The sequence below is a fragment of the Rhinolophus sinicus genome, linkage group LG01 (assembly GCF_036562045.2).
Source record: "Rhinolophus sinicus isolate RSC01 linkage group LG01, ASM3656204v1, whole genome shotgun sequence".
Lineage (NCBI taxonomy): Eukaryota > Metazoa > Chordata > Mammalia > Chiroptera > Rhinolophidae > Rhinolophus > Rhinolophus sinicus.
In genome coordinates, this window is record NC_133751.1 from 190,001,253 (window position 1) to 190,013,742 (window position 12,490).

General features: G+C 36.4%; 1 protein-coding gene across 4 annotated transcripts in view; it reads right to left on the minus strand.

Annotated features, from left to right (window-relative positions):
• The window catches only part of BARD1 (BRCA1 associated RING domain 1), a 69,871-nt gene that overhangs the window by 14,468 nt on the left and 42,913 nt on the right, over positions 1–12,490 (minus strand). For all 4 annotated transcript variants that reach the window (XM_019727082.2, XM_019727081.2, XM_074312819.1 and 1 more), the window contains one exon: positions 4,695–4,803. In XM_019727082.2, the coding sequence (XP_019582641.2) occupies positions 4,695–4,803 (109 nt within the window). The remainder of the gene's footprint in view (positions 1–4,694; positions 4,804–12,490) is intronic.

Below are 12,490 nucleotides of genomic sequence, written 5' to 3' on the forward strand. Positions count from 1 at the left end.
CTACTACAGTAAATTAAAGCAGCAAATACCTGCCTTCACATAGTTTATGTTCTAGTTGGGGGGAAAAAATCAATAAAATAAAAATGTCAATAAAATAAAAATAAATAGGGCCAGGGGTAAGAAGCACTGGCAGGTTGCTGTATTTGACAGACAGGAGGACAGAGATGTCTCTGGTAGAAGCACACTGGAGTCGGATCTGAAGGGAGCAAGGAGCACGTCACGTGCTCATCTGGCTCCTGGCAGAGACAAGAGCTCAGGCTAAGGACCTGATATGAGGCATGCTTGGTGGATTCAAAACACAGCAGGACAGCCCATGTAGCTGAAAAAGAATGAGTGAAGGGGTCTGGTAGTAGCTGGAGGAAGGCAGATCCAAGAGCTTAGATTTTGAGGATTGCATATAAAGAAAAATCTCTTTCAATTTAGGATTTGTTATCACTACCATTTTCTTACCTAAGTATCTACCATTAAGATAGTAAATAATGATCTCTACAGGCCATACCCATGTGACATGTAAAAAGGATAGGTTTCCTACATTTAATAACAACATAATAGTCACTGGGAAGTTGAATTGAGAGGATAAGCACTTTCCTCTCTTCTGAAGGGCATTGCCATCCTCAGACTCCAAGAATACCATAAAGATAGCTTTATTTTTGACACATTTAAAATCATCTTTCTCCAGCTTTTACATAAAAGGAACATTGGCAAATGACAACTCAGTTATGCTATGTTCTGCCAGCAAAGTTCAAGTTCAAATGAATAACATAAGTGCCAATTTATAGTTGTTAAGTATGTTAAGACTGAATGCATACTGACCTATGATTTAAATAATTTGTGTTCTAAGTGACCCATTCAAAAAAATTTATTTTTATGGCTGGTTAAACTTGGGCAAATCACCTTTCTAGATCTCAACTTTCTCATTGGTAAAATGAGGAAATTAACCTGATTTCTAGGTTCTCTTCCAGTGCATTACCACCGTCCTTGCAAGACAAAAAGTCTTCTCTGTGTGGTCCTAAATGGTCAACATATCCGTTTCTCTTATTTCCCCCCCTCTGAGCAGGTGCTAAACGTAGTGAGTCCACCAGCCATCTCTCTGAAACCCCTTATTCTCTCCATCCCTCATCAGTTATTGCAGCCCTGACATTTCACACGTGGATTCTATAACAGCCTCCTAACCAACCAGTCTTCAGTCTTACGCCACGCTCCCCTGTCTTCTGCAGGGTCCCACTCCATTCAAAACACAGTGAGGTGCCCCATGAACAAGGGAAATGAGGTCCAGACTCCTCCGCGGGGAATTTGAGGCCTTTCACAGACTGATCCCAACCCAGCTCTTTACCTTCACTTCTTCTTTAACACACCTCACGCTCCTCTCACACTAAACTCGTTTCGAGGATTCCTAAGGTCCTTTATGCTTCCCGGTCTCTGAGCAGCTGCTTTGGGACTGCCATCCTCACTCTGCAACCGGACTGCAGTGAGCAATGTCGGTTGTCCACTCAAAGCCCATTCCTCACTCCCCACACATGAGCAGAATCCCAGTTTTGTTCAGACAACACTCTGCCAGGACTGACCCTATCTTTAACCACGGGGTATGTCAAAACCAGTTGTGTGACCAAGTCAGACCAGTAAGGCGTAAGGGAAGTCCACCGAAAGGTTTTAGCCCTTTAACACTGGACACTGTCGCCTCTGGAATTGTGGCAATCATCCTATAACCACTATGGGGGAGATTAGTGAGGACAAAGCTGCCAAGCTGAGGATGGAAAAGTACAAAGACAGAATTGGGATCTTTGGTGCAGCCACTTAACTGCTGAACTAACCAAGTGGAAAGCTATCAGATATTGGGATTATTTTTATGATATACCATGTTTAAGCATTTGAGTGAAAGTTTACTGTTAATTGCAACTAATACTCTTTTTTTTTAACTGAGATATAATGGACATACAACATTGTATTAGTTTCAGGTGTACAACATAATGATTTGACATTTATATATTGCAAAATGATCACATCTAGTTAACATTCATTAATGTATACAGTTCAAATTGCTTTTCCCTGAGAACTTTTAAGATCTACTCTCTTAAAAACTTTCAAATATATAATACAGTATTATTAACTGTAGTCACCATGCTGTATGTTATATCTGATGATGTATTTCATAGCTAGGAAGTTGGTACTTTTTAACCTCCTTCACCCATTTTGCCCCTTCATTTCCAACCCCCTCACCGCACCCAGCCCTCTGGCAACCACCAATCTGTTCTCTATATCCCTGAGATCAGGTTTTTTGGGTTTTTGTTTTTAGATTCCACAATAAGGGAGGTCATACAGTATTTGTCTTTCTCTGTCTGACGAATTTCACTTGGCATAATGCCCTCAAGAGTCATCCATGTTGACAGAAATGGCTTGATTTCCTTTAAGGCTGAAAATTATTCCATTGTGTACATACATATACACAAAATACCTAGACACACTGAAGAGTCAGGGTATCACATTTGCTTTATCGATTCATCCATTGATGGACATTTAGGTTGCTTCTGTATCTTGGTATCATAACACTGCAATGAATATGGGGCAAGGGACACATATATCTTTTCGAGTTAGTCTTTTCGGTTTCTTTAAATACCCAGAAGAGGAATTACTGGATCATATGGTAGTTTTATTTTTAATTTTTTGAGGAACCTCTGTACTGTTTTCCATAGTGGCTGTACCAATTTACATTCCCACCATCTGTGCATAAGGTTTCCTTTCCTTCACATCCTCACCAACACTGTTGATAACAGCTATTCTAACAGGTATGATTCTCATTGTGGCTTTGCTGTGCATTTCCCTGCTCATTAGTGACGGTGAGCACCTTTTCATGTGCATAGGCGCCATGTGTATATCATCTCTGAAAAACTGTCCATTCAGATTCTCTGCCCATTTTTTAATCAGATTTTTTTTTTTTTTTTTTGCTACTGAGTTGTAGGCGTTCTCTTTACCAATAGCCTTGTATTAGATACCACACTAAAGCTTTGACCTTTAAAGGCTTAGACATATTCGTTGTCACCTTCTCTGTGATGCTCTCCCTGATCCCTCCTGAAGTTCGATTTTTCCTTCTGTAGGATTCTACTATACTTTTTTTTTTTTTTTGATTGGGGAATGTTGGGGAACAGTGTGTTTTTCCAGGGCCCATCAGCTCTAAGTTGTTGTCCTTCAATCTAGTTGTGGAGGGTGCAGCTCAGCTCCAAGTCCAGTCGCCGTTTTTACAATCTTCAATTGCAGGGGGCACAGCCCACCATCTCATGTGGGAATTGAACCAGCAACCTTATTGTTGACAGCTCACGCTCTAACAACCAGCTGAGCCATCCAGCTGCCCCTCTAGAGGCTCAGCAGCAGCTCGTTGTCTTCAATCTAGATGTGGAGGGTGCAGCTCACTGCCCCATGCGGGAATCAACCAGCAACCCTGTTGTTAAGAGCTCGCGCTCTAACCAGCTGAGCCATCCGGCCACCCTCTACTGTACATTTTATGGCTTCCATTATGAATTTATTACATGTGTAATAGAATTTTTTACATCTATATTCCCTACCAAACTACAGGTTCCTACGGAATAGGCATTGTTTCCACTTTATCGCAAGTTTGAACCTCTCCTAAGCAACAGGCTCACATATCCAACTACCCATTCAACATCTCCATTTGATGTCTTCAGAGACATAAATTGGCAGAGAACTATTCATTTCCTTCTTCATGGCAGCAAGTGGTACTACCACCTACTCCACTGCTACAGTCATAATAACCTACTTTCCCCCCACATTTCATCGATAATCCAATCCATCAGGAAATTCTGTTGTCATCAATTCAAAAATATACACTAAACCTCATTATTTCTCATAATCTCCACTGCTATTACCTTACTCCAGGTCATCATGGTTTCTCTAGCCTGTCACAATGAAATAGTCCTAAGTAATCTCCCTGCTTCCACTCTTGCCCCCCCGCCACAGTCTCTTTATTACAAAGCAGCTAGAGTGAACTTTCTAAAGCATAAATTAAATCACATCATCCCCTTGCTTTACATCCTTTCAATGGTTTCCCATTACTTGTAGACACTCACTAATTGCCAGCAATAATGACCTTCTCTTTCACCTTTAAATACAACAAGCTCCACCACTGAGGGGCCGTTACACTTGCTATTCATTCTGCTTGGAACATCTGTCCTCCAGATGTTGACCTGGCTACCTCCTCTCATCATCAGGTTTCAAATCAAATATCCATTCTTCGAAGGCTTTCCTCAATGACCCTAGTTAAAGCAGTGCCTCTTCTGGAGCCCACCACCTCCACTCAACTACACTCTACAAAATCTTCTTCAAAGCACTCATTTGTCAGTTCCTGCAATTATTTTACTTGTATTAGCTTACATATTTACAATCTGTTCCTTTCCCATCTCTCACTAGAATGTAAGCTCCTTGAAAACAAGAGTTCTATCAGTCATACTTATTGCGTATGAATGTTGTCTAAAATATGGGGGGTGGGGTGGGTCAGTAAGTATTTGTTGATACATTTATTCTGATTTGGGTCTTTGAATTCACAATAGCTAATACACAGGAAGTGCTCAATAATTATTTAGTGAATGAAAGCAATTTGCTAACTGGAAATTTTGCCATTATGCTCCTTTCAGAACCAATTTCAATAAAAGACATAAATTTACCAAAGCTAAACCCATACTTACTACTGGGCAATGGCTAGTTGATGGTGATTCATTCTTCTCTGGTAGCAGCAACAGCGATTTCATATTTTCACTGTCTGTATAATCCACAGGTCGCAGACCAAATATGTTACTGGCAAAATAAATACAGATGGGTTTAAGTAAACAAAATGTGACTTGAGTCTTAACTAAACGGATGCACTAGCAAAGATTTTTTTCCAACTTCCTTAACACACAATTTTTACTCAAATAAATGACTCAGAATTCACATAAAGCATTAATGATCAAGTATCACAAGCTGCTGAATTCAATGGGAAAAAAAGAGGTGAAATTTTAACACCAGACCATTACAGGGGGTATTCTTAATTGAATATATTGTTACATACACATGAATTTTTTCACAACTCAGTATTCTTCTGTATTCATATTCATATTTGAAAATACAGTTTCATAATTATTAACCACTATGTGTGAGATGCTTTCAAATGCAAATAAAAATCATTTACTGTAGCAATTATAGGCTCTATCATCTATATAAACAAATACAGAAATTAAATAAGTTCACAGGATAGGCATTTAGATCCACTAGAAGGAAAACTAATGCCACATGACAAAATTTAATACAGTACTGAACAGGGCACTTTTTAAATTAATTTTAATATGTATGTACACTATAATCTGTAATAATCACAGCCATCACAGAACAAAGTGAAATGGTTTAGAGAACAAGTTGATGCAGACTGATGTGGACTTCTCCATGTACTAATTCATAAGTCACAGAATAATACCCTGGAAGAGACTTTAGAGACACAGCACGATTGTTATTTCACAAATGAGGAAACAGAGAGAAAGGTTCCAATGACTAGACTGAGGTCTTGCTTTCTTTGTTCATTACAGTGATTTTCAATGTTGCCCATCATTAGTCTTTTACTTCTAAGTAAACTGTTACAACTATACAACTTTTGTCTACTATTCTACTTCCTTACATGTGGTTTCAAAATGATTTTAATATACTATACTATAGAACAAAGTTTTCTAAAAGGAGCATTTCTTTTATGGTTTTTAAGTTTATGGTACATCTATATAATGGCCACTAAAGTTCATGTGAAAATGCAATGAGTTAAACAGGATATAAAATGATAAACATAGTATATTACCCATTTTTAAAATTGTATTGTATGTATTGAAAAGGAACTGGAAAGAAACAGTGAAACATTAGGGGAAGAGAAAGGAGGAAGGTGTCAGCTCTAGACACAGAGATGAGAGACAGAAGCATCTAATGGGTTTAGGGACAAGGTTATTAATGACCTTGGAGAAAGCTGTTTTGATGGTATAGTAGGCAAAGAAAGCTAGTGAATTAAGAAAGGAAATGAACCATGGCAAATGTTTCTCTAATGACTGACATTTTACTATCAGATGTAGTCACACTTTCTTCTTCAGACAGTGCTGGGTAAACACTGACACATTTGTATTCTCAGATACCCACTTTACACCCAGGTCCAATAATGTGTAACCTTCCACTGGCAACAGTCTTTCTCCAGCCCAGGTATAATATAATCAATTCTACTTCAGCTTTCTGATTCACAACAAAGTGACACAAGTCATCATGCTGAAATTTGGGTCTTCCCAAACCCCTTATATTTGAAACAGACAATCTCAGCTTATTTCAAAAGGTAGCTGATCTCATCACAATACTTGGTACTTCTCAATTTCATTCTCTAAATTATTATGCCCACATACCAAATACACAATCTCCTTAGACACACACTCTGTAAGTATAACAATCAAAAAATAGAAATCTGAGTTAAACAACCAATATTCTAGGTATTAAACCACCAAAAGCAAAAATGAAAAAAAAAATTGTTACACTATATGCCATCAAAAAAATTACCGCACACGTAAGGACTTTTTAACAAAGACAAACATAGATTTTACATTTCAAATAAATAAAATTTAAGAACCCAATCACATACTCTTTAATGCACAGTAACTGTAGCATACTTGTTTTACATAAATAAAATCCACTACAATAACATGGAAAAAATATTAATAAAAGTACTTCCCAAAGTACTATGACCATCAGCTAGTGAGGACTTTCAATCAAAAACGTAACAAATAAGACAGTGGTCTTGTAAGATGCTTTTACTGTCTGAAGAACTGTTTCATAAAATTACTAGCAGGATTCTAATTTACATTTAGAGTTTTTACTACACAAAGCTTATTGTCTCATGTGGTTTTTAAACCTGTGGTTCCTCCACTTAGATGACAGACAGCTTCTGCTTATACGTAATTCACTAATCCCTTAGCCCGCCTGTATTGCTAATGAACTGGAGAATGGCATATTACAAAAGGTAGGTTGAAGATAATCATTTAAACCTCGGTCCTGCATCATGAGAGATGAAGCCTACTAAATCCTACCATGTTTCTGCTTTGTCGAGGACAACTGAAATTAGGAATTAGATACAAGATTACATGTGGCACCTTCAAAATACCATAGCAAGAGAAGACAGGATGTATGTAAGGCTTCTTTATTACGGGAGCACAAAAAAGTCATGACTATTTTTCCCATAATGATGTATTTGAATGGACTCACACTTTGTTTACAGACCTTTCGTCAAAAATCAGTTTTAACTGTACATAATTAGATTTATTCTTTTTTAAAAAATATCGTGATACTCACACATGGAAGAAGAGTCACATGCGCAAGGCACTACTACTGTACATGTTTATTAACTGAACAGTGATAAATCAGTTCTCCATCACCACATAGGGAAAAAAATTTTTTTAGACTAACTACAATACCATGAACTCAAGACAAACATCAATAATTTTACTTGCTATTTTATTAGATTGGGTTACCAAAGGAATTTATTGCATGATTTTTTTCGAAATGTTCTTAATATAGCACATGCTTATTTTCTTTACTTTAAGCTAAAGTCTTAACACTTAAACAAGGTATTTTGGAGGAATACATAAGACTTAAAAAATATTGTTATTTCCCCTTAATCTTACTGAGCACAAATACTAACACAACAGGTTAAGTATAAAACTGGTCAAGTATAAACCAAAGCACAAATAATGAGGTAAAATGTGAGATGAATTCCAAAGAAGGTAAAGAACACACATTAACAAACAAAACAGCCTTGAACCCAGAACTAGAAACTGGAATTTGGTGGATGAATGTTAAGGGTTTGTGGAAGGAATAAAATACACGACTGTTGAAATAGATGGGATTAATGAACGAAAGCCTTCTAACAGGGCTAAAGAGCCTAGTAACTCTAAGTTCATGTGTAGGAGCCAAATGCCATAGGAAAATCAATGAAATAATCAGGCATAAAGCAACGGACATTAGAGACAAAGACAGTACGGAGCTGTGAAAATGGAAACACCAATGTAACAACACTTAATTAGGGCTGTTTTCAGATACAGAAAAACATCACCATCATTACTGCTGCCTTTACACAGTATATGACAGTGTATTAATACCTTCCATACGCACCACTCTTGACAGTTCAGTTCTCTCAATGCCCTGTCAAAGACAGTCTTATAACTCAGTGAATTCCAATGATCACATATGCTTTACCTATACTACATCCTAAAAATTGTATTTCCCTGGTTATTGAAACATTTTACATGACCACTAACCAAGAAGATACCTTTCTGATTCTGAATTTTTTTTCTGTTCCTTTACAACATAGTATGTTGGCAAATTTTATCAGTTGTTTTTTCTTCTAATGCATTCCAGCTCCATTCCTTTAGCTGTGATTTTAGATCATAATTTTGAAAAGATATTTCCTAAAACTTCTAATGATATGACTGAAGATTTTAAATTTACTTTAAAATCTTGACAGAATATCTAAGTGTTGATAAGTCACTGCTTTTTACTACTGAAAGCTACTAAGAAATACCGGAAGATCAATGCTACTAATAGAGCTTAATAGAGGCTACATAAAAAGGGTTGTATGTATTATTACGCATGTACACAGCATGTATATACCAAAACTAGCAATAATCACTTAATTTTTATTTTATACACAGAATGAGTACATGTGTATACATGTAGGGGGAAAGTTACAAACATCATTTGGTAATCAGCTTGGCAAATATTCATTCAACAAGTATCTCTAAGAACTCTTTTAGGCACTGACGAAGCAATGAGATAAAGGGTAGTTTCTGTCCTCACAGAGCTCAGTGGGACAAAGCAGAGGGAAGCAAATAGGAATGACTTAAAGTCTGGTGAAACTTCCCAGACATGAAAGAAGAAGGAAAAAAAGGGGGTACAGAAGTAGAATGAGAGAGAGAGAAAGAGACACAGAGAGAGAGAAGGCACGCGGGAAAAGGGTGTTCTGGAAGTGTAAGCTGTGGCCAAATTATGTAAGAACAAAAGGGTGGTGTTAAAGAGTTGGACTTTATCCCAAGGACAACAAGAAATCCTGAACAGCTCCCTAAACGGTTGTAAGCAGGAGGATGGCATCAAATATAACGTAGCAGTGAAGAGCTGGGGTTGCAGAATCAGACTGTCCGAAGTTAGTTTCCAGCTCTGCCACTCAATAGTTGTGACTTTGAAGAATTACTTAACCTCTTGTGCCTCTGTTTCCTCATCTGAAGAATAGGGATAATAAAGCAACTTAATTTGTAGGATTGCTGTAAGGACCAAATGAACTCATACAACAAAAGTATTTAAAACAGTGCCTGGCAGATAGTGAAAGCTCAATAATTGCTAGCTATTAACACTATTAGATTTGCATTTTTGGAAGATAGATACAGAATGAGGATAAGGAAACACAAATTAGATTTATAGCATTGACCTTTATCTTCATTTTGCCCAGTTCTATAATATACTGCAGGCATGCTTTGTAATGATAATTTGGAGGTCTACTAAGGAAAAGCACAGAAGCCTGTTTTCTTAACAACATTAACATAGGAAGAAATTTTCATTTTCCTGTATGATACAATCTAAAGATAAAGAGTATGAACTAGATGACTCTGAAAATCCTTGTCTTCACTAGGATTCTTTTTTTTTTTAATTTATTCATTCATTTATTTATTCAATCAATATGAGCTCAAGGATTTCTATTTTTTTCAAGGGATTATAATCAATCAAAACCATTATTTTGAGGCTCAAATTGTCCCAGAATGGGAGTCCCTTCATCCTGGTACCTGTCCTTTTGATAAATCCCCATCATTTTCTTTAAAATTAATGTTTATTGGGATAACAATTATTAGTAAAGTCACATAGATTTCAGGTGTACAATTCTATAATACATCATCTATATATCACACTGTGCGTTCACCACCCAGAGTCAGTTCTCTTTCCATCACCACAAATTAGACTCACTAGGATTCTTTTTGATCACTAGGACTGATGAAAACTAAGTACTTATTAAAAGGTAAACTACAGTGTCTAACATGTTAGCATCACCCCAAAGGCAGAGTTCAGAATATAGCGGAACCCTTTAATGTCCTTTTCTCCTCAAGAATGATATAACAGACACCTGCTTACAACTGTGCTTGTGATGAGTTGCACCACTATTAAAAGGGAGGAAGGAGAGAGATGCGTAAATTTAAACTTGTACTTGGCACATACAGATCACTGAACCCCAAACATACACGCACAGAGGCGTTTTTACTAATGCTAAACCCATCACAACTGACAGGAGACAGTCCATGAACAACCGTGAAATTGCAAGTACATGAATTTTAATTTTTCAAGTCACTTGGCTTGCTGTGAAGCAAGAAAAAGCATAGAAACTCAAAAGAGCAATGTGTTTTTTCAAAAGCTATAAAATATAAATTAGCTCTGTTATAGGAGATTAATTTTTTTTTAAATTAAGTAGGGCAGTGGGGCATTAATAGGTCCAATGGTCTATATAATATTTTCTAATTAAGAATTCTATATCCTTTCAAGGAAAACTCTGTCAATTGTAGACCAAGTACCAAACCTGAAAACTCCACATATCTGTTTAAAAAAAAAAAAAGTGTATGACATTCTCCGTATATTCAAAATGATTCTGATATGATTGGGAGAACTTTTCTTAGGTTCACACAGGGTGTACAGAAAGCTGTGGGGCAGAAGAACAGCTAACGAAGTTTTGAACAGTTATCAATACAAATATTCTCAGGCAACAAAGAAGTATAGAAGATACGAACCTTTTTCTCATTATCAAAGGTTAAAATAGAACTAATTTTCCCTCTTGGGTAATGGACTCACCTCGCTGAGGTAAATTTCTCAGGCAAAACACAAATAAGTTCAGAGTTAAATGAATTAAAACTATATTCAAATGCAAGATGCACTTAAAAAAATGCCAAATTTGCATAGCAAAAGTCCAAAGTACATAATCAAGTATTCTAAGTAAAATGTGACTTTAAAAAAAAAAAGTGTATGCCATTCTCCGTATATTCAAAATGATTCTGATATGATTGGGAGAACTTTTCTTAGGTTCACACAGGGTGTACAGAAAGCTGTGGGGCAGAAGAACAGCTAACGAAGTTTTGAACAGTTATCAATACAAATATTCTCAGGCAACAAAGAAGTATAGAAGATACGAACCTTTTTCTCATTATCAAAGGTTAAAATAGAACTAATTTTCCCTCTTGGGTAATGGACTCACCACTCTGAGGTAAATTTCAAATTTACCTCAATTAGCTTGAGGCAAAACACAAGTTCATAGTTAAATGAATTAAAACTATATTCAAATGCAAGATGCACTTAAAAAAATGCCAAATTTGCATAGCAAAAGTCCAAAGTACATAATCAAGTATTCTAAGTAAAATGTGACTTTAAAAAAAAAAAAGTGTTAGAATATTAAAATTAAATGGAAACAAAAGATATTCTCAAGCAGATACATGACCTTCTATTGTATATATATTTCCTCCATAATCATAAAGATTTAGGGCCCAAAAACCTTGCAGGAAAATTCATTGTTGAAGATCATAGCCTCTATGGGAAAAAAAAGGGTTGGGAGATTTCACTGGTGAAGCTACGAAAGTCTCTACATTTTTAAATTAAATAATGAAGATGGTACACAAAGAATATCAATATTTTAAATTAGTTCTGTATGTGGTTAAGTCCTAGTCAACATGCCTTGCCTTATAAGGTTTCAGGATTATAAGGTTTCAAGATTTCCTTCCACCAGTTTCCAATAACATGGTTTTAAATTCACTTGGTTTGCAGTAGTTAATACTCCATTCTTTCTTTTCCAATGCCTGGTCTTCCATAATTATTCAATGCCCTATTATACTACTGAGTTGTTGATTCTCCCCACTTCCTGGGCTACTTAATGGCTCTCAGTTATGTTTACAGTTTATAAATTACTACTGAATAGATAGTTCTTGAGCCTTCTTTCCAATATTTAAAGGCATGTGGTCTTAGCACCATTCACAACATCTTAATAACAAAACACAACAGAACACAGTACATTCTAACTTGTGTCCTTTATTGTATATGCTTTCATCTCTTCTGAAGACATCCAAGAGTAACTCTAAGGCTAGGTTTTCTTTGTCTCAGGGTTTTCTTCTTTCACCAAAGGCTAAGTTAGAAAAATCTTTACTCCTATCTGCAAGTCTGCTGTACCCCCAATTGAAATCATTCAAACTAAAATTCTACAGTAGCAGAAAAAGTACAAAGTTAATCAAAATATACCAAATGTTGAATAAGAAAACATTTGGCGTGAGGACATAGCTCTTTTATCAAACATGCTTTAATAGGAACTCCATTCATCATCACCACTTCCTTACGTCCATAGTGTGATGAAAATCAATGGATTTGATGCTGGCCTACAGGCCTACTTTAGCTCACAGGGCCCTGAAGTATATGGAAA